Source organism: Scyliorhinus torazame, chromosome 1 (assembly GCF_047496885.1).
Source record: "Scyliorhinus torazame isolate Kashiwa2021f chromosome 1, sScyTor2.1, whole genome shotgun sequence".
In the NCBI taxonomy this organism is placed as follows: domain Eukaryota; kingdom Metazoa; phylum Chordata; class Chondrichthyes; order Carcharhiniformes; family Scyliorhinidae; genus Scyliorhinus; species Scyliorhinus torazame.
Window position 1 is genome coordinate 36,321,060 of NC_092707.1, and position 23,358 is coordinate 36,344,417.

Consider the following 23,358-nt stretch of genomic DNA (forward strand, 5'->3'; position numbering starts at 1 on the left):
CTGTTGAATGCCGTGTTATCCCTCCTCCGGGATCTACCCGGCCCGCCACACACCTGAGATCTAACACGACCTCGCGAGACGTCGCAATGTGAATCCTACCCATTGTGGCCGGGATGACTATTTTGAAAATCTGCATGTTAGAGCGAGACAGCTAGTCCCATGTATTCCCCTGATCTATCCAAGGAATGGGATCTAACCCCTTCGCCTTGGAGAACTCGGACGAGCACCATCTAGTGCTGGTCCCTATAAACGGGGGTCAGACGTAATGATACTTGGGGTCTCCCAGAAGATTGGAGGCTCCCAGGTGCATTCCCTCTGGGCAGGGTGGCATCCTGGAACTGCTGGTGCCACCTGGGTACCCTGGCACTGCCAGCTTGGCACCCTGTCAGTGCCACCTGTGTGCCAGCCAGCCTGGCACCCTGGCAGTGTCAGCTGGCAGTGCCAAGGTGCCAGGCTGGCATTTTCTCTGCCAGTGTCAGTAACCGGGCCCAAGACCCAATCATGTGGTGTGTGGATCTCTTTGGACCAATCAGCTCCCCCATTTGTTGTTGCTGTCAGCTGACCTCAGTTCTTTACCCTGACGTGCTCTCGCTAGGCCAGTTCTGTTTACCATTGACGTACCTTCCATTTTCAAACATATCTCATCCAAGAGGTGACAGGAGGCAATTTATGGGATTTAGGTTAGAACAGACCCAATGGGCCTCAGATGTTAAAGAGACTGTAGGTTTGTTAGTCAGGGAGATGATTTCTATTACTCCCCACACAATTCTGCCAACAGATCCCATCTACTTGTTCACTAGTCGGTCAATACGGTTTTATCCCCACAGTTAGCTGGGAATTAAATAAAAATAAAATTGATGGTGTTGATAATGAACAAATGGATGGTTAACAAGCAGCAGTGTCATTACAGGAAAGTGCAGGCTTAAAACCAAGATGGAACCAGTCCGGTTTACAATCCATTTGTGGGTTATTACCCTTCTCTTCAATTAGTGGCCAGAGAGATTATGCTTCAACCAGTTGTCCATAGATCTTCATAGAATGAAAGATCATAAAATTTACAGTGCAGAAGGAGGCCATTCGGCCCATCGAATCTGCACCAGCTCTTCGAAAGAGCCTCCACCCTATCCCCGTATCCCCACCTAACCTTTTTGGACACTAAGGGGCAATTTATCATGGCCAATCCACCTAACCCGCACATCTTTGGACTGTGGGAGGAAACCGGAGCACCCGGAGGAAACCACGCAGACACGGGGAGAACACAGATAGTCACCCGAGGTTGCAATTGAACCCAGCCCTGGAGCTGTGAAGCAGCAGTGCTAACCACTGTGCCACCGTGTCACCCTAAATTTCTTCCCTAAATTCATCTGATTCTATCAATTCTTCAGCTTGCTTATGTTTTTCTGCCTGGGAATTGGACTTCCTGACGGGTCTACCTATCATTGGTGCATAGTATAAATCGTCAGGCACTTTGGCATCTGGACTTTCCTTCTTGTAAAATCCCAGTTTCAACAGTAATTCATTGATGTCTTTCCTGGTCATTGGCATGAGGTCAACACGCTGTGGAGACAAGAAATGAAAATGTGACTTGTAAGTAAAATGTTTTTAAAAAATATATATATTTATTAAAGTTTTTTAACACAATTTTTCTCCCTTACAAACAATAATCCCCCCCCTGTAACAAAATAACAAGAAGTCGCACAGAGCAAGATATATACGTGTTAAAATGATATGTTTGCATAGCTTTGTACACTGGTTCTCTCCTGCACGTGCCAGTTTCCCCACCCTTCATGTTATCTCTTGCTCCTCCACCCTCCCAGGCAATCCCCCATTCCCCCCCCCCCCCCCCCCCCCCAGGACTCTAACGCTCCGCGAGATAGTCTAGGAACGGTTGCCACCGTCCATAGAACCCCTGCGCAGACCCTCTCAAGGCGAACTTAATCCTCTCCAACTTTATGAACCCAGCCATGTCGTTTATCCAGGCCTCCAGGCTGGGGGGCTTCGCCTCCTTCCACATTAGCAAGATCCTTCGCCGGGCTACTAAGGACGCAAAGGCCAGAATGTCAGCCTCTTTCGCCTCCTGCACTCCCGGTTCGTCCACTACTCCAAATATTGCTAGCCCCCAGCTTGGCTTGACCCGGACTTTCACCACCTGAGATATTGCTCCCGCCACTCCTCTCCAGAACCCCTCCAGTGCTGGGCATGACCAAAACATATGGACATGGTTCGCCGGACTCCCTGAGCACCTTCCACATCTGTCCTCCACCCCAAAGAACCTACTCAACCTCGCCCCCTGTCAAGTGCGCTCTGTGAACCACCTTAAATTGTATCAGGCTGAGCCTGGCACATGAAGAGGAGGATTTAACCCTACCCAGGGCATTAGCCCACAGACCTTCCTCAATCTCCTCCCCCAGCTCCTCCTCCCATTTACCCTTCAGCTCCTCGACCAACGCTTCCCCCTCTTCCTTCATCTCCTGGTGTATTGCCGACACCTTGCCCTCCCCGACCCATACACCCGAGATCACCCGGTCTTGAATTTCTTGTGCCAGGAGCAACGAGAATTCCCTCACCTATCGCCTCACAAACGCCCTCACCTGCATATATCTAAAGGCATTTCCCGGGGTATCTCGAACGTCTCCTCCAGTGCCCCTAGGCTCGCAAACATCCCGTCAATGAACAGGTCCCCCATTCCTCTAATCCCCGCCCGATGCCAGCTCTGAAACCCCCCGTCCATCTTCCCCGGGACAAACCGGTGGTTACCCCTGATCGGGGACCACACCGAGGCTCCCATTGCACCCCTGTGCCGTCTCCACTGGCCCCAGATCCTTAGCGTTGCCGCCACCACCGGGCTCGTGGTGTACCTTGTCGGCGAGAGCGGCAGCGGTGCCGTCACCAACGCCCCCAGGCTCGTTCCTTGACAAGACGCCATCTCCATCCTCTTCCATGCCGCCCCCTCTCCCTCCATCACCCACTTAAGGATCATCGCCACATTTGCTGCCCAGTAGTAGCTCCCTAGGTTTGGCAGTGCCAACCCTCTTCGGTCCCTACTGCGTTCCAGGAACCCTCTCCTTACCCTCGGGGTCCTATTCGCCCACACAAACCCCATTATACTCCTACCTACTCTCTTGAAAAAGGCCTTGGTGATCACGATGGGAAGGCACTGGAACACAAACAGAAACCTCGGAAGGACCACCATTTTGACCGACTGAACTCTACCCGCCAGCGAGAGCGGTAACATGTCCCATCTTTTGAAGTCCTCCTCCATTTGCTCCACCAACCTCGTCAGATTCAGTTTATGTAGGGTCCCCCAACTCCTGGCGATCTGGATCCCCAGATACCGAAAGCTCCCCTCCGCCCTCCTCAGCGGTAGGTCCCCTATCCCTCTTTCCTGGTCCCCTGCCTGTAATACAAAGAGCTCACTCTTCCCTACATTGAGCTTATAACCCGAAAACTCCCCAAACTCCCTTCGAGTCTGCATGACCTCCACCATCCCCTCCACTGGATCCGCCACGTACAGTAACAGGTCATCCGCATAAAGCGACACCCGATGCTCTTCTCCCCCTCGGGCCACCCCCCTCCATTTAGTAGACTCCCTCAATGACATGGCCAAGGGTTCGATCGCCAATGCAAACAAGACAGGGGGCACCCCTGCCTCGTCCCTCGGTACAGCCGAAAGTACTCCGACCTCCGCCGATTCGTCACTACACTCGCCATCGGGGCTCTGTAAAGGAGCTTAACCCAACTGATAAACCCTCCCCCAAACCCAAACCTACGCAGCACCTTCCAGAGGTACTCCCACTCTACTCGGTCAAAGGCCTTCTCCGTGTCCATAGCTGCCACTATCTCCGCCTGTCCCTCTTCCGATGGCATCATTATCACGTCTAAGGGCCGCCGCACATTAGTGTTTAATTGCCTGACCTTTACGAATCCCGTCTGGTCCTCGTGGATCACCCCCGGGACACAGTCCTCGATCCTCATGGCTAGTGCTTTTGCCAGCAACTTAGCATCCACATTGAGGAGCGAGATCGGCCTGTACGATCCACATTGCAGTGGGTCCTTGTCCCGTTTTAGGATCAAAGAAATTGTCGCTTCCGACATTGTCGGGGGCAGGGTCCCCTCCTCTCTTGCCTCATTAAAGGTCCTCACTCGTAGCGGGACCAACAGGTCTACGTACTTCCTGTAGAACTCCACCGGGAACCCATCCGGTCCCAGGGCCTTCCCCGCCTGCATACTCCCCAAACCCTTGCTCTGCTCCTCCAACCCAATCGGTGCCCCCAAACCAGCCACCTCTTGCTCCTCCACCCTCGGGAATCTCAGTTGGTCTAGGAATTGTCCCATCCCCTCTTCCCCCGCTGGGGGCTGGGGTCTGTACAGCTCTTCATAAAAGGCCTTAAATACCTCGTTTATTTTCGTCGCACTCCGAACCGTGGCTCCCCTTCCATCTTTGACTCCCCCTATTACCCTCGCTGCCATCCTCTTACGGAGCTGGTGTGCCAGCATCCGACTAGCCTTTTCCCCATACTCGTAGGTCTCCCCCTGCACCTTCCTCCGCTGTGCCTCCACCTTCCCTGTGGTCAACAGGTCAAACTCCGTCTGGAGCCGTCGTCTTTCCCAAAGTAATCTCTCCTCCGGGGCCTCTGCGTATCTCCTGTTCACTCTCAAAATCTCCCCCACTAACCTCTCCCTTTCCATGCCCTCTGTCTTCTCCCTATGAGCCCTGATGGAGATTAGCTCTCCCCTAATCACCGCCTTCAACGCCTCCCATACCACCCCCACCCGCATCTCCCCGTTGTCGGTGGCCTCCAAGTACCTTTCGATACACCCCCTCACCTTCCCACACACCACCTCATCTGCCAGCAGTCCCACATCCAGCCGCCACAGCGGGCGTTGGTCCCTCTCCTCTCCCAGCTCCAGTTCCACCCAGTGCGGGGCGTGATCCGAAACGGCTATGGCTGAATACTCCGTCCACTCCACCCTCGGGATGGGCGCCCTGCCCAGAACAAAAAAATCTATCCGGGAGTAGGCTTTGTGTACATGGGAGAAGAAAGAAAATTCCCTGGCCTGCGGCCTTGCAAACCGCCATGGGTCCACTCCCCTCATCTGATCCATAAACCCCCTAAGCACCTTGGCTGCCGGCGGCCTCTTTCCAGTCCTTGATCTGGAGCGATCCAGTGCTGGATCCAACACTGTATTGAAGTCCCCTCCCATTATCAGGCCTCCGACCTCCAGGTCCGGAATGCGCCCCAACATGCGCTTCATGAATCCAGCATCATCCCAGTTCGGGGCGTATACATTTACGTGGGTGGCGTATACACCACCCACGTCCCTTGCAGCCTACCGCTCACCATCACATATCGCCCTCCATTATCCACTACGATAGTCTTGGCCTCAAATGACACCCGCTTCCCCACCAATATTGCCACCCCTCTATTCTTCGCGTCCAGTCCCAAGTGGAATACCTGTCCCACCCATCCCCTTCTTAACCTGACCTGGTCCGCCACCTTCAGATGTGTCTCTTGGAGCGTGACCACGTCTGCCTTCAGTCCCTTCAAGTGCGCGAACACTCGGGCCCTCTTCACCGGCCCATTCAGGCCCCTCACGTTCCACGTTATCAGCCGGATTGGAGGGGCTCTCACACCCACCCACCGACTAGCCATCTCCTTTTCTAGGCCAGTCCCGTGTCCGCGCCTCTCTCACCCTCCAGTCCCCCAGCCGGGGGACCCCCGTCCCGACCACCTCTTCTGTGTCCCATTCCCTTTCGGCCAGTGCAGCAGCAACCTTCCCCGCCCCCGCTAGACCCCTGTCTAGCTTTTTTGCTCCCCCATATCACTCCCGTAAGTCAGCTGACACCTGCTGACCCCGGCTTCCCCTGCTGTCCCATTGACCTCCCCGTGTGGGAGTGTCCCAATCAGTATACGTTCCTTCGTTCCCCTTCCCGCCTTTCTTCCCGCGGGAAAAACCCCGCGCTTTCCACCCGCCCCCTCTGGCGCAGCTCCTGTCGCGGCCTTGTCTCTCTCCCCCAGCTCATGTAACATTTCCTGCGCGTGATTGACCCCCTATATACAACAGCCATCACACATCAAACCTCAAACATCCCCCCCACCCTCACAAACCCTCAGTTAGTGTCCAACTTTTCGGTTTGTATGAAGGTCCACGCCTCTTCAGGCGTTTCGAAGTAATAGTGTTGGTCCTTGTATGTGACCCACAGTCGCGCTGGCTGCAGCATTCCGAATTTCACTCCTTTCCGGTGCAGCACCGCTTTGGCCCGGTTGAAACCCGCTCTCCGCTTTGCAACCTCTGTGCTCCAGTCCGGCTATATTCGGATCTCTGCATCGTCCCACTTACTGCTCCGCTCCTTCTTGGCCCATTTCAGGACCCTCTCTCTGTCCGTGAACCAGTGAAATCTCACCACCATCGCCCTTGGCGGCTCGTTTGCCTTGGGCCTCCTCGCCAGCACCCGGTGTGCCCCATCCAGCTCCAGCGGCCTCGAAGGGGCCTTCGTGCCCATCATCGCCCCGAGCATCGTGCCCGCGTATGCCACAGCATCGGCCCCCTCCACTCCTTCAGGGAGACCCAGGATCCGCAGATTCTTTCTCCTCGACCTGTTCTCCAGGTCTTCGAGTCTTCCCGCCCACCTCTTGTGTAGCGCCTCGTGGTCCTCCACTCTCACCGCCATGCCCAAGAGCTCGTCCTCATTCTCACTAACTCTTTTCTGTACCTCCTGGATCTTCACCTCGTGGGCCTTCTTGGTCATCCCTAGTCCTTCAATTGCCGACAACATAGGCGCCAGCATCTCCTTCCGCAGCTCCTCGAAGCAGCGCTTGATGAACTCCTGCAGCTCCGGCCCACACTCCGCTTTGTCCCCGGCCGCCGCCATTTTGATTTTTTTCCCTCGCTTCTCCCGCTGCTCCAATGCCGCTTTTTTGGCCGTTTCACTTCTGGTCCGGTCCATAAAAGTTGGAGGGGGATCTCTCTCTTCCCTTCCCCACGGGTTGTCTTCGAAAAAAATTCCGTTGGGGCTTCTCTAACGAGCCCGAAAGTCCGTTATAGCGGGAGCTGCCGAATCGTGCGGCTTAGCTCCGCATAGCCGCAACCGGAAGTCCACTTGTAAGTAAAATTAAGGATTGACAAGAGTTGTGATATAAAGGAATAAGCTTCAAACACAATGGGTCTCCATCCTGCTAACGGCAGGATGAGCCATATAAACCCAGGTGGTCCCAGTTACAGTCTCTGACCTTTGTTGATTTAGCTGTTTGGGATGCCACAGCTGTTTGCTGTTGCATGTGTGTTTGTGTTTACACATGTGTATGCATGTTGGTATGTTTACATGTTTGTATGCATGTCAGTGTGTTTACATGTATGTATGCATGCCGGTGTGTTTACACGTGTATGCACGTTGATGTGTTTATCGTGTGTATGCACAGTGTTTACATCTGTGTTTGCATGTCAGTGTGTTTACATATGTGTATGTATGGTGTTTACATGTGTATGCATGTCAGTGTGTTTACTCTTGTGTATGCATGCTGGTGTGTTTACATGTGTGTATGATTGTCAGTGTGTTTACATATGTGTGTGCATGTCAGTGTATTTACACATGTGTATGCATGGTGTTTACACACGTGTCTGCATGTCAGTGTGTTTACACGTGTATACGTGCTGGTATGTTTACATGTGTGTATGCATGGGATTTACATGTGTGTATGCTTGTATGCATGTTGGTGTGTTTACACATGTGCAAGTTGACGAAGGAGAACATTTGGATGTAATGTCCCCATTATCATATATCCTTCCAAAACTCAGTGATGGGCTCACATATAAACAATGGACACTTGGATGCAAAACAGAAAACACACATTGTTCTAGCTCCATACCCCAGAGAAATGTAGTATTTTCAAGAGAGGAGCAAAATGGAGAGGGGAAAAAAGACACTGAGCTTAAATCTTTCAAATAATGCAATATTTGACTCTGTAAGATACCACGGTGCCCTATCAACAATGGGTTCAATGGAGGTCAAGGAATAGTCTCAGTGATTGCTGACGTGCAGAGAGATGGATGTGGATTTATGGAGGTCATGCTTTACAGCCTCAGGATGGTATTGCCTGAGTCCTTCAGAAAAACCTCCTGGACACAACCATCTTCAGGTAACTTTATCAGTGATTTGGCTTCCCTCACAGGTTCAAGGCGGGACTGTGTGTTGATTAGTTTTGTGCCCCAACAGTAAAGCAGCCTGCACCAAACTGAATGTAGACCATGTCTGGGCTGGGAATATTCATACTGCAAATGCAAACAATGGCCATGTTCAATGGAATGAATCCACAAACACCTTCCCCAAACATTAACAGTACCAGCATTGTCAATCCTTCCCACTAACAAACTCCTAGGGGGGTCATCTCTAACCAGACTGTGTCCAGATCTAGCCGTAACTAATAAAACTGTCATAAGGTCAGTGCCCAGTCTCAGCACTCTGAGCCCACACAATCTTTCCTAACTCCGCAAGGCTCAATTCAAGGTTGTAATGGAAACTCACTACTCACGTAGATAGGCACAACTGCAGCAAACATCTCGAAACGCAACACCACCCTAGAAAGATCTGTTTGATTGGTGCCCACCACAGCACTTGATATCTATGATGCACTGAAGCAACTTACTAAGCTTACAGCACCTCCTACCCATAGCACCCTCACCACCAGGAACAGCAAGGTGATGGAACACCATCCCTCCAAGTCACAAACCATCCTGACAAATGGATATCGCTGTTCCTTTATTGTTGCTGGGTCATTATCCTGGAATCTCCTATCTAAGGTTGTTGAGGGAGAACATTGATGGTTCCAAGAGAAGTCCCACCTCCAACTTCCCGAGGCAGTTAGGAATGGGTGATAAATGAAACCTTGTCACAACCTGAGGAAAATATTTGAAAAGGAATGGATCTAACATGGACAATGAAATGCCACTGGATAACACTCCACCCAATAAAGAGGGTGCTGGCAATTCTGAGTGTCGTAATAAAAAAAGACAGGCAATGGCCTTGAAACTACACAGGGGTTCTCTCAATCAACTGCATAACTTGAACAGGCAACTGGGGATCTATTTCTCCACCCAGAGAAATATCTGAAGTTACAGCAGGAGATTAGAATTTCCAGAACGTTATTGCGACAGGTTTAATATGTTCTGGAGACACTCCTCCAACCGACCTCTCTTGCTACGATGAGCCCGATCAGGTCATCGTGTCCCCTGGACAGCATACTGCATGGACAGACATGACAATGGGTGAGATTTTCTGGCCGTTTACGCTGGTGGGATCTTACTGTCCAATTCCACAAAAAATGTATTTGTGGGAGTCAGTGAAATTCCAAGCGAGCCCACAGTATAAACATGCCCAAGTTGGCACCAAATTGTCAATCTTGCCGGTGTAGTACTGTTATAACCCTCACAAGACATATGGGGAGGTTACCGATTAGATCCAATCCTCGTCGCCAATTTAGTGGTCAGAGAGGAGTCAGGTACGAGAGTAAAATAAAAATGATTTAATGTTAAAGCAAACTATTTATGGGTTACAATCCAGGTCCCAGCCGGGACAACTCTGCCCAGGCTCCTATCTGGGCGCGTTTTATGTCTGCTATCAATTACCCTACTGATGGGCCCCTACCCTTCAGCGAGGGAGTTCTTGTGCCACGAGGCTTACAGGGAGGTTAATCAGTCTCTCCCTATTGGTCTCGTGAGGGTTTTAACAAGTACAAACCCCTATAATGAGGTAATGTATAAGGGGTTTTACTTATTACAACTAGTGATGTACCACCCGTGTGTGCAAGATACTGGATTGGGTTGCAAAAGTCAAAATACATTTCATTCCCCAGCATTCACATGCTGTCACTCATTTGAATGAGTGCAAAAGGAATTATATTGAAAAAAAATCAATGTCTTACAGCTAGTTCCTGGTAAGCGTAGTCCATGAAGATGAGCTCAGGATCCACTCCCGGGACGTAGGGCAATGCCAGGTTATGAATTTAGTCGCTGGTCAAGAAATATCACTCAGACCCATGGGTACAGTTGGCAGGGAGATCCACCCCTCATGTCCTGGGCTGGCTCTCATCTGGCTGCTGCCTCTGACTATTGAATGATTCTTTCCGTCTCCTCACCACGGGGAAGTTTGATTATTAACTCTGAATGGCCGCTTCCCCTCCCCCTCTCTCTCTCCTCATCCAGAATCAGGGTCACAAATCCTTCTCCAAGATCCTTCACAGCACTTATACATCAACTGATATTTATGCTCAGTATTACAACTTGGATTAGCCGTAAAAGTGAATTTATCCAGAGAGGCACAGGGCTTTGGCTGTGATTTTGTTATAAATCAGCAAACTTACTCAGAGACACCAGCGGGTAGGTGATTGAGGGGGTCCGTTTCTGTGTTTAGGGGACTGTGGCATATTATTGGGCAAAATAAATGGAGCTTTACCCCTTCATCCAACACATTGCACCTGATCTGAGTGTTCTTGATGCTAACATCTCTTGACTATATTGGTAATTTGTTGAAAAAAGCACAACATAACATTTTAAAATGATCTTACATTCAGTTCTTCAAAATTGTAGTTCAAAAGGAGCAGTTCAGGTGTTGCTCCTGGAATGTACTTCAGCACCAGGTTGTGGCTTTAGCAGTAGATCAGGAAAGCTTCAACCAAGAAAGGTCATCGCAACAGGAATGCAGCTTGGGACACACATGATTTATATCCCAACCCCACCCCTCCATTGGATCCCTCTATCCCCACCCTATTTCTTTCTGATTGGGATGAGGACAGGTTCCTTGCCCCCGATCATTGTTATGTCGGATTTCTGCCCAAACAGCCATAGTTATCCAGAGAAAACTAGTTGTGTAAATGTACGGCCAGATTGGCTGGTGTTACAGACTAGCGGGCCTTGGGTTGCATCCCGAGTGTACATGGCCTAATTCAATCTCAGCTATTGCTGTGGTGAGGCTGCTACAATTTTCACAATCCCTCACCCACTGAGGAGAAGCTTTCTGTTAAATCTATAGTCAGTGCCTCTCTCCTCCCTCAGAGGATGAGCAGGCTGCGCCTCCCACTGGTGTTGCTCAGAATTTACCAGACAGACTTGGGTACAACAGGTAGCTGGTATTAGATATAGACCTGGGGAGGTGGGGAGAGGGTGGGGAATGGAATTTGGGATCCGAAGACCAACATTCTTGTGTCTGATTGCCTGAAGCTGCCCCCACCCTAATTGCTGAGAGGAAGTTATCTGGCAGTCACCTGAGGCCTGTTTAGGGGCACAAAGGTACACATTGTATTCTTCTCTTTGAAGTTTAAGTAGTGTGAGTCATCCTAAAGTCTGTATAAAAGACAGACAGAAAGCGCACTTAGTAAGAGTTGCGCTGGTCAAGAAGACACAGCCTGAGTGAGTGAGACACAGACCGAGTGAGAATTTGGTAATTTGGTGCAGTGAGGTAATTCGGTGAAGAGTGGGAGAAGGTGCGTTTTCCCTACTGTTTTGTTCTCTCTCTTTCTTCTGGCCTGTAACTTTTAATCAGCAGGGAGAGAACCTGAGAACATCTGAGACCCTCAGAAGGTAAGTAAGTGATTTTTACTCATTTTTACTTTTATTACCTTTTCAAATTGTGTGTGTGTGGGGGGGGGGGGGGGGGGGGGACTGAAGTGACATCACAGAAAAACTGTGACCTGAGTGGCTGGGTGGGAATCTACACTAAATTAAAAAAATTAAGCATTGGTAACTAATTAAACATAATTACTTAATTATAATTTAGAGGGGTATCTAAGCCAGAGATCGGAGAGTACTATATTTAGCTTTCACATTTATTGTAGAAATCTAGTGCTAGGAAACAGATAGTTAACAGTAACTTTAAATTTTTAAAAAAACTTTTAACTTTAATTTACTAATTAATTGACGCAATGTCAGTCAGAGGGGTGCAGTGCTCTGACTGTGAGATGTGGCAGGTCTGGGAGGCTTCCAGCGTCCTGGATGGCTTCATCTGCAGAAAATGCACCCAACTGGAGCTCCTCACAGACCGCATGGTTCGGTTGGAGCAGCAATTGGATGCACTTAGGAGCATGCAGGTGGCGGAAAGCGTCATAGATAGCAGTTATATAAATGTGGTCACACCCAAGGTGCAGGCAGAGAAATGGGTGACCACCAGAAAGGGCAGGCAGTCAGTGCAGGAATCCCCTGTGGTTGTCCCCCTCTCGAACAGGTATACCCCTTTGGATACTGTCGGGGGGGATAGCCTATCAGGGGAAAACAGCAGCAGCCAGAGTAGTGGCACCATGGCTGGCTCTGATGTTCAGAAGGGAGGGTCAAAGCGCAGAAGAGCAATAGTAATAGGGGACTCTATAGCCAGGGGCACAGATACGCGCTTCTGTGGACGTGAAAGAGACTCCAGGATGATATGTTGCCTCCCTGGTGCCAGCGTCCAGGATGTCTCCGAACGGGTAGAGGGCATCCTGAAGGGGGAGGGCAAACAGGCAGAGGTCGTTGTACATATTGGTACTAACGACATAGGCAGGAAGGGGCATGTGGTCCTGCAGCAGGAGTTCAGGGAGCTAGGCAGAAAGTTAAAAGACAGGACCTCTAGGGTTGTAATCTCGGGATTACTCCCTGTGCCACGTGCCAGTGAGGCTAGAAATCGGAAGATAGAGCAGCTAAACACATGGCTAAACAGCTGGTGCAGGAGGGAGGGTTTCCGTTATCTGGACCACTGGGAGCTCTCCCGGGTCAGGTGTGACCTATATAAGAAGGACGGGTTGCATCTAAACTGGAGAGGCATAAATATCCTGGCCGCAAGGTTTGCTAGTGTCACACGGGAGGGTTTAAACTAGTATGGCAGGGGGGTGGGCACGGGAGCAATAGGTCAGAAGGTGAGAGCATTGAGGGAGAACTAGGGAATAGGGACAGTGTGGCTCTGAGGCAGAGCAGACAGGGAGAAGTTGCTGAACACAGCGGGTCTGGTGGCCTGAAGTGCATATGTTTTAATGCAAGAAGTATTACAGGTAAGGCAGATGAACTTAGAGCTTGGATTAGTACTTGGAACTATGATGTTGTTGCCATTACAGAGACCTGGTTGAGGGAAGGGCAGGATTTGCAGCTAAACGTTCCAGGATTTAGATGTTTCAGGCGGGATAGAGGGGGATGTAAAAGGGGTGGCGGAGTTGCGTTACTGGTTAGGAAGGATATCACAGCTGTACTACGGGAGGACACCTCAGAGGGCAGTGAGGCTATATGGGTAGAGATCAGGAATAAGAAGGGTGCAGTCACAATGTTGGGGGTTTACTACAGGCCTCCCAACAGCCAGCGGGACATAGAGGAGCAGATAGGTATACAGATTTTGGAAAAGAGTAAAAACAGGGTTGTGGTGATGGGAGACTTCAACTTCCCCAATATTGACTGGGACTCACTTAGTGCCAGGGTCTTAGACGGGGTGGAGTTTGTAAGGAGCATCCAGGAGGGGTTCTTAAAACAATATGTAGACAGTCCAACTAGGGAAGGGGCGGTACTGGACCTGGTATTGGGGAATGAGCGCAGCCAGGTGGTAGAAGTTTCAGTAGGGGAGCATTTTGGGAACAGTGACCACAATTCAGTAAGTTTTAAAGTGCTGTTGGACAAGGATAAGAGTGGTCCTAGGGTGAATGTGCTAAATTGGGGGAAGGCTAATTATAACAATATTAGTCGGGAACTGAAGAACCTAGATTGGGGGCGGATGTTTGAGGGCTAATCAACATCTGACATGTGGGAGGCTTTCAAGTGTCAGTTGAAAGGAATTCAGGACCGGCATGTTCCTGTGAGGAAGAAGGATAAATACGGCAATTTTCGGGAACCTTGGATAGGCCTTGTCAAAAAGAAAAAGGAGGCATTTGTCAGGGCTAAAAGGCTGGGAACAGACGAAGCCTGTGTGGAATATAAGGAAAGTAGGAAGGAACTTAAGCAAGGAGTCAGGAGGGCTAGATGGGGTCACGAAAACTCATTGGCAAATAGGGTTAAGGTAAGTCCCAAGGCTTTTTACACATACATAAAAAGCACGAAGGTAGCCAGGGAAAGGGTTGGCCCACTGAAGGATAGGCAAGGGAATCTATGTGTGGAGCCAGAGGAAATGGGCGAGGTACTAAATGAATACTTTGCATCAGTATTCACCAAAGAGAAGGAATTGGTAGATGTTGAGCCTGGAGAAGAGTGTGTAGATAGCCTGCGTCACATTGAGATCCAAAAAGACGAGGTGTTGGGCGTCTTAAAAAATATTACGGTAGATAAGACCCCAGGGCCTGATGGGATCTACCCCAGAATACTGAAGGAGGCAAGAGAGGAAATTGCTGAGGCCTCGACAGAAATCTTTGGATCCTCACTGTCTTCAGGGGATGTCCCGGAGGACTGGAGAATAGCCAATGTTGTTCCTCTGTTTAAGAAGGGTAGCAAGGATAATCCAGGGAACTACAGGCCGGTGAGCCTTACGTCAGTGGTAGGGAAATTACTGGAGAGAATTCTTCGAGACAGGATCTACTCCCATTTGGAAGCAAATGGACGTATTAGTGAGAGGCAGCATGGTTTTGTGAAGGGGAGGTCGTGTCTCACTAACTTGATAGAGTTTTTCGAGGAGGTCACAAAGATGATTGATGCAGGTAGGGCAGTGGATGTTGTCTATATGGACTTCAGTAAGGCCTTTGACAAGGTCCCTCATGGTAGACTAGTACAAAAGGTGAAGTCACACGGGATCAGGGGTGAGCTGGCAAGGTGGATACAGAACTGGCTAGGTCATAGAAGGCAGAGAGTAGCAATAGAAGGATGCTTTTCTAATTGGAGGGCTGTGACCAGTGGTGTTCCACAGGGATCAGTGCTGGGACCTTTGCTCTTTGTAGTATATATAAATGATTTGGAGGAAAATGTAACTGGTCTGATTAGTAAGTTTGCAGGCGACACAAAGGTTAGTGGAATTGCGGATAGCGATGAGGACTGTCAGAGGATACAGCAGGATTTAGATTGTTTGGAGACTTGGGTGGAGAGATGGCAGATGGAGTTTAATCCGGACAGATGTGAGGTAATGCATTTTGGAAGGTCTCATGCAGGTAGGGAATATACAGTGAATGGTAGAACCCTCAAGAGTATTGAAAGTCAGAGAGGTCTAGGTGTACAGGTCCACAGGTCACTGAAAGGGGCCACACAGGTGCAGAAGGTGGTAAAGAAGGCGTACGGCATGCTTGCCTTCATTGGCTGGGGCATTGAGTATAAGAATTGGCAGGTCATGTTGCAGCTGTATAGAACCTTAGTTAGGCCACACTTGGAGTATAGTGTTCAATTCTGGTCGCCACACTACCAGAAGGATGTGGAGGCTTTAGAGAGGGTGCAGAAGAGATTTACCAGAATGTTGCCTGGTATGGAGGGCATTAGCTATGAGGAGCGGTTGAATAAACTCGGTTTGTTCTCACTGGAATGACGGAGGTTGAGGGGCGACCTGATAGAGGTCTACAAAATTATGAGGGGCATAGACAGAGTGGATAGTCAGAGGCTTTTCCGCAGGGTAGAGGGGTCAATTACTCGGGGGCATAGGTTTAAGGTGAGAGGGGCAAGGTTTAGAGGAGATGTACGAGGCAAGTTTTTTACACAGAGGGTAGTGGGTGCCTGGAACTCGCTACCGGAGGAGCTGGTGGAAGCAGGGACGATAGTGACATTTAAGGGGCATCTTGACAAATACATGAATCGGATGGGAATAGAGGGATACGGACCCAGGAAGTGTAGAAGATTGTAGTTTAGTCGGGCAGCATGGTCGGCACGGGCTTGGAGGGCCGAAGGGCCTGTTCCTGTGCTGTACATTTCTTTGTTCTTTGTTATTCTCTTCCTGGAACCCATGACAAACCCAGCATAGATCTAATCAATGAAACCTTTCCATTATGAGCCTGACATGTATTTCCACCTTCTCAAAGGATACTAAAAAGGCAGGTCTTTCTCAACAAAGGTTTTCACCTGTGAATCAGAAAAGCACAATGAAATACAAACCATTATTTTCTGCCAAGATTAAATCATCTTACGCAACATCAAAAAATACAAATGCTTTCCACATTTTCCCTTTCCTTTTTCCCTTTCCTTTCTGAAGGTAACAAATCTCCCATGTGTAAAGTTTCTTCGGATTTAACTAGTTTCTGCAAAGAAATGGGTCAGGGAATGATGAAACGTCAGAGTTTACATCCGAAAAGCTTCATTTTGCCCTTTGCTTTAGATGGGAACGTTCATACATAGACATACATAGAACATACAGTGCAGAAGGAGGCCATTCGGCCCATCGAGTCTACACCGACCCACTTAAGCCCTCACTTCAACCCTATCCCCTTACCCCAATAATCCCTCCTAACCTTTTTGGATACGAAGGGCAATTTAGCATGGCCAATCCACCTAACCTGCACGTCTTTGGACTGTGGGAGGAAACCGGAGCACTCGGAGGAAACCCACGCAGACACGGGGAGAACATGCAGACTCCGCACAGACAGTGTCCCAGCAGGGAATCGAACCTGGGACCCTGGTGCTGTGAAGCCACAATGCTAACCACTATGCTACCGTGCTGCCCCACAGGTTCAGTTTCCTCTTAAAGCTAGTTTTGGCTTTTCCCTCATTTTTCTTTATTTTGGTTTGGGATAGCAGCTGTTCATTATTCTGCCATTCACACCTCCTCTATAAAAGTCACTGTAGACACATCTTTTGTTTATTTGCTGTCCCATTGCCATGTCCTTTTGGCCTTGCACCATGAAATTATTTCTCGTTTAATCTCCCCCGTCTTCCAGCCTATCACAGATCTTCCATTTTTTGTCTTTCCCCCACCAGCCCCCTCTTTCACTTCCTGAGAGCCTGATATACTCTAACTTTTCCCAGTTCCATTGAAAGGTCCTGAAACATTAACTCTGGGCAGAGTGTTAATTTCCCCTGGCAGGTTGGCACCACCCCGGTTCCCACAGTGCCGTTACAGACTGACAGATTGAAGTTTCATTGATATTGTTATGATGGGAAATGTTGAATTTCCTGATGTTTGAATTCTCCGATGCTGAGAATTGGTCACATTTAAAAGAAGCACCAGCCAACAGTGGAAACTTACTTATGAAACTTTAAACTTGTAAGATTGCTTTATAACATTTCCATAGTCATTCCTGCCGCCCCCACCCCTCCTCGCATCCCCTACCACAGATTCATGTTTGTATGTTCACTTCCCAGATTCGACAAAGTGGATTTCCATTGAAAATATTCCTCTATAGAATTCAGGACCATTCGGCCCATCGAGTCTGCACCCACTCTCTGAAAGAGCATCGTACCTAGCGCCCCCTTCCCCTGCCCTATCCCTGTAACCCCAGTTAACCTGCACATCTTTGGACACTAAGGGATAATTTATATCATGGCCAATCCATCTAATCTGCACATCTTTGGACTATGGGAGGAAACTGGAGCACCCAAAGGAAACCTATGGAGACACGGGGAGAAAGTGCAAACTCCACACAGCGAGTCACCCAAAGCCGGAATTGATCCCAGGTCCCTGTCGCTGTGAGGCAGCAGTGCTAACCACTGTGCCACCGTGCCGCCCTCTTGAAGAAAAAAGAGAAACAAGAGAGAGAGAGACTGGTCAGATTCATCAGGCTTTATGCCTGCCCCCTCTTTGTAATTTTAATTTACCATAGATTGAGGTGTTTAACTTGACCCAGAGTATAAGACAAGCCCAATTTTCCCGTCCCAAATATCATGTTTTGCTTACACTTTTGTATGACAAGTGTGTGCAACTTGACCCCTTCCTTGTCAGCCACAACATACTTTGCTCACATTAGCAGTCAGCCTCAATTTTTCACCCACAAATGCATCATTGCAACATAACCCGTACTGTCTGTTTGATCCCTTGCACCCAGTAATAAGGTATGTTGCAATGATGAAGATACACAGGAGTTTTAGACAGGCTCACACAGAGAAGATCCCATGTGGCAAATGATGAAAATAAATGAGCATTCCAACTAAATTAATGAAGCTGGTTTCAAGTTACAACATTTGCTAACTCTTCAAATAACGGTGCTGCAGCGGGGAATTCAGTGTTCGTGCAAAACTGGTGCAAGAATAGAAAAAGAATGAATCCTCTCTGAAGAAGATGCCCAAGACCAAATTCAGTGTGGAGAATTGGGGCCAGACACTGGCTTGATCTTGAGATCAGAGAAGATTCCTCAAAAATAGTTAGAATGGTTTCATTGTGACCAGACATGCAACATGTATATTTACACTTCAGTGAGCCCAAATCAAATCTTGAGGCCAGTAAAGATTTCAGAGCAACAGCCAGTCGGTGTAGTCACTTTACTGAAGGAAACTGCTTAGTGTTGAGGCAGAGACCAAGATCGCTCAGAAACTGACAAAATGCCCAATTCCAGCGAGACCTCATCGGGCTGTGGCAAAACACGAGTACCCATTATGCCACATTAGCAACATAGCTGAAATGCCCATGATTTGATATGCCCAGCAACCGAACAGAGAAGTGAAAAGGTTCAAAAACAGTTCCAGTGAAAACCACAGGACGTGAGAGGACAAGATTCATGGTGGCACCAGCCTGCATGGCCAATGGCAACAAATTAAATCTCAGGTAATTTTCAAATGCAAAACCATGCTGCAAAATCAATCCCTGCAGGAGTTCTTGTTCATGTCCATGGTAGAGGATGGATGGATGAAGATGGAGTGAAGGGATGGATCGATAATATGTGGAATGGACTGCACCTTATTTGTGTAGGACATGTTCAGATCCCATATAACCAATAAGATGAAGAGGTGCCTGAGAAGAAATAACACCCAAATTGCAGTTAGATAAGAAGGTCTGACGTCTCTCCTTCAATCTTTGGATGGGTGCCTCAACAAGCCATGTTTGCACCAAATGGAAGAGCTGGTTGGTTGATGGAGAAAAAGCTTTACAAAAAGTGGAAACGGGCACCCAGTCCTGCTTGATGTTTTGTGTGGTTTTGTCATCAAATCGTAGGATGCTATTAATACACAAACTTGTCATTGGATCATTTAAGAAATATCCAATTGAATGGATGGAGAGGAAGATGATCTGTTCTGGAGGGATGATTTTCAACACAAAATTTCCAACTTTGATCCAGAGTGGGATCCTTACTTGGCCATAGCCAAAGTGACTCAGAATGTATCTGATGAACTCTTTGCAACTGATGCTGAATCCAGTGAATTTAAAAGGCTTTAAAACACTTTCATTATGGTTCAAGGTATCTTTGTACAATTAATTTATTTATTCACTAAACCATGCCACATTAATTCAGTATGAATTACAAGTATTATTTTTCACTCTTCAAAATAGCGAACATTCACACTGGTGGTTCACATTTTATACTCCAGTCAACCACCGTTTTTGGAATGATTTTTGGAGGCTTCAAAGGTTGTCTTACACATTGATTTCTACATTAAATGAAGAGTGCTAGAGCATAAAATAGTAAATGTGTAACACTGAGCTCCATAGACCAACCGTCTGACTTTGCACTGATCTTGCAAATGAGGCAAAATCTGCAATGTGCATATTGCTCATGATTGGGTTGAACCCACCTATCTGTATTTTTATTTATTTATTTTCCTATGAATGAGAATGTGAAGTCATTAGGGAGGATGTAGAAAAGATTGACGAAAATGGTTCCAGGGGTTAGAATCTTCCGCTACATGGATAAACTGAAGAATCTGGGATTGTTCTCCTTGGAGAAGAGGAGATTAAGAGGAAATTTGATGGTGGTTTTCAAAATAATGAGGTCTGGACAGAGTAGATGCGGAGAAACTTGCCTTAGATGCACATCAAGAAGTGAGAACTTGAGTTGATTGGCAAAGGAAGCGTTGGTGACAAGAGAGAAAAACCTATTTCCGCACAAGTGGTTAGGATCTGGAGAATTTGGTGGAGGCAGATTCAATTGAGGCATTGAGAAGGAAATTGGATGATTCTCTGAAGTGGAAGAATTTGCAGGGTTACAGGGAAAAGGCAGGTGCGACTAGGTGAATTTCTCTTCCGCAGAGCTGGCACAGACACAATGGGCCTCCTTACATACTGTGAATTTGGGAGACTTGTTACTAAACCGGACCTGCCAGAAGTAGCTTCAATAATTCAGTGGTGTCAGGCACTTGGAATGCCTCATTTTGTAAAGTTTGACTTATGCTGATCTTTCTCTCACTACCCTCACAAAACCAGAGAAATAACGATTCTCTCATTAGCTCCAACTCAGCGGAGATATTTTAATCGATTCTGCTTACTATTTGCAGACTTTGGAGGAAAAGGCATCAACACCCACTCATTAACATCCTATTGTCTCCCTTAAAAAAACACTTGTATTAAGGTTCACCGATTTAAATTATTTTTCCACATTCTTTTCGCAGTTAAGTAGCCAGAAGATGCTGAAACCTGACACTCCCAATCCCCTTGCTGGAGTGTTTATATTGAAAAGCACAGTCAACTGTCATGGTAAAAAGAACACAGGCTTCAATTATAAAGCATTTCACGAAACAGTGACATGTTTATCTCGAAAAGTCAAAAAATAAGCATTTAAGGAGGATCTCTTACCTCTGTCAAGACAGATAACTGTCATCCTCCGCAGGTCTGCAAAAGGGAGAATATTAATCACAACACTGGAACATTTAAAAGTTGGGATTTCGAAGCTGAAATCATTGCAACTAAGTAACGGGGTAAGCGATATGGGAGAATGAGCCTCCCGTTCCTCTGGGTTGCACCCTTGTCCCATGCCCCCCCTATTACTCCATCCACCTGGCTTTACCTCCACTCTGCCTCTCGCCAGTCCTGGAGGCTTCTCCAAGTTGATTTTGTAGCAGGACATCGCCTGGAATAAACCCAGGATCGCCAGGAGCAGCAGCATGTTGATGAGAATGAGTGTCCTCTCCAGGAGTTCGCTTCCACTGAACAACTCAGCTGCCTGACCTTCTATAAATGTTGCTTGCCACGTCAGTGACTCCACTACAGCACATGGGGGAGGACGTGGTCTTGACAGGAGGCGGGGACTGAGATTGAAACTAGAGATCAGCTTTGTTTTATTTGACCATGAGATGTGGGCGTCGCTGGCTGGGCCAGCATTTATTTCCAATGAGTCAACCTCATTGCTGTGGGTCTAGAGTCACATGTAGACCAGACCAGGTAAGGATGACAGATTTCCTTCACTAAAGGGATTCATACCCAGAGCCTCTAGATGACTAGTTTAGCACCGGTACCACTACACACCTCTGCCTCTGTGCATCTAATTGCACCCTATAGTCACCGCCAGCAGGCAACACGTGAGGTAGAGACAGTGTGATTGTGAGCCTCCACTTTCCAAACCCCTCTCTGACCTGTACCCGATGTGTAGCAGCAACTCGAGACAAACTTCCCGTCAAAGGATTATTTAGGCACTAAATTCACATCTGCAAAACTGGGGAAATCAGGAAGCTACCAAACGGTCCAGTTAAACTAAAAACTTTAGCTCAGGGTGAATAATTTGCATCATTGAGAAATTACACCGCCATTTCCCAACCTTCAGATAAACAACTTATTAGAAATAAAAATTTGATTTCTGAGTGACTCCAATACTAAGTTGCCGCCAGTTATCCATATCAGGAGATTTGCAGCCTCATCAATCACAGGAGGACCAGGAATGATGCATCCAGTGGCCACTGGGCCCATGGGAAATTGGCGAGAGTTCCTCCTCCCTAGTCTATAGGTTAGTAGAGAAGGTAGGTGGGTGGTGTGCAGACAAGTGATGGGATTCAGCTGCGATACAATGGAATCACCTGTGCCAATGCCACATGTGAAGAATGTGCCAATGCCACTTGTGAAGAATGGCCACTTGGATGACATGTACCAGAGGAGGTCCACTGCCCATGGAACAGAAGCAGAGGAAAATGAAGGCAAGGAAAATTGGCAGTTCCTTGGAGAGACTGCATCAAAAGCTTTAAATTTGCATTAAACATTTTTTTTAATGGTATTAGTAGTGAGTAAAGAAAGACTTGAAAGGGCGGCATGCGGCGCAGTGGTTAGCATTGGGACTGCGGCGCTGAGGACCCTGGTTCGAATCCCGGCCCTGGGTCACCGTCCGTGTGGAGTTTGCACATTCTCCCCATGTCTGCGTGGGTTTCACCCCCACAACCCAAAGATGTGCTGGTTAGGTGGATTGGCCACGCTAAATTGCCCCGTAATTGGAAAAAAATAATAATTGGGTACTCTAAATTAAAAAAAAGTTTTTTAAAAAGTAAAGAAAGACTTGCATTTATAAAGTGCCTTTCACATACTCCCAAAGTGCTTTCCAGCCAACCATGATGGTAATATACCAACTTATACACATCGGTGTGATAATGACCAGATAATATGTTTCAGTTATATAGCTATAGATATTAGCAAGGGCAGCTAACAAAAAGGCTCAATCTTGTGTACTACCTGGCGTAGAATACAAGGATATCAGGGTTGCTCTCTGGACTGGACTGAAATAGTTGAATTCAGCTGGGAGTTCAATATGGGACTGTATGTTGTCTAAGCACCTTGGGCAAGACAGGAGATAAAGCAACTGAATCACAGACGAATACTGTACACGAGAGGCCCTTCGGCCCATCGAGTCTGCACCAACGCATGAAAAACACCCTCCCTCGCCTCCCACAGCAACCTGGGACACAATTCGTTCAGACTTGGAGATTTCTCCACTTTGAAGTCTGTCAACCCTTCCAGTACTTTGTCCCTCCATTTGACAACTTGCTCAATAACCTCACAGTCTCGCCCACCGAGTTCCAAATCCGCCTCCTCATTCTCTTGGGTGAAGAAAGATGTGAAATATTCATTTAATACCCTACCAATGTCCTCTGGCTCCACCCACTTATATACTTATAGAATATCTTGGGATTTTCCCTACTTTTACCAGCCAGAGCTTTCTCATATCCCCTTTTTGCTCTCCTAATTGCTTTCTTAAGCTCCATCCTGTACTTTATGTACTCTATTAATGCCTCCATTGATTTGCTTACCTGTACTTGCTAAAAGCCTCCCATTTCCTTCTCATCGTATTCTGAATGTTTCTGGTCATCCATGGTTCTCTGGGCTTGTTACTCCTTACTATTACCCGAGAGGGGACATGTTGGGCCTGTACCATCCCCATTTCCTTTTTGAACATTCCCCACTGCCCTTCTGCAGATTTCCCCACAAGTAACTCATTCCTGTCTACCTTGGCCAGATTCTGACTTATTTTACGAAACATCCGCTCTCCCCGAAACCAAAACCTTTTTTTGAAACTTGTCTATTTCTTTGTCCATAACAAACTTAAATTGTACCATGGTGTGGTCGCTATCACCAAAATGCTCCCCCACCAACACAGCAACCACCTGTCCGGC

General features: G+C 48.0%; 1 protein-coding gene across 1 annotated transcript; it reads right to left on the reverse strand.

Annotated features, from left to right (window-relative positions):
* Positions 1 to 1,341: 1,341 nt before the first annotated feature.
* Positions 1,342 to 20,873, reverse strand: selenom (selenoprotein M). Its single transcript, XM_072516273.1, is given in 5 exon segments — positions 1,342 to 1,557; positions 9,921 to 10,008; positions 15,935 to 15,969; positions 20,564 to 20,599; positions 20,775 to 20,873. Coding segments are annotated over 5 exon segments (474 nt in total).
* Positions 20,874 to 23,358: the final 2,485 nt, after the last annotated feature.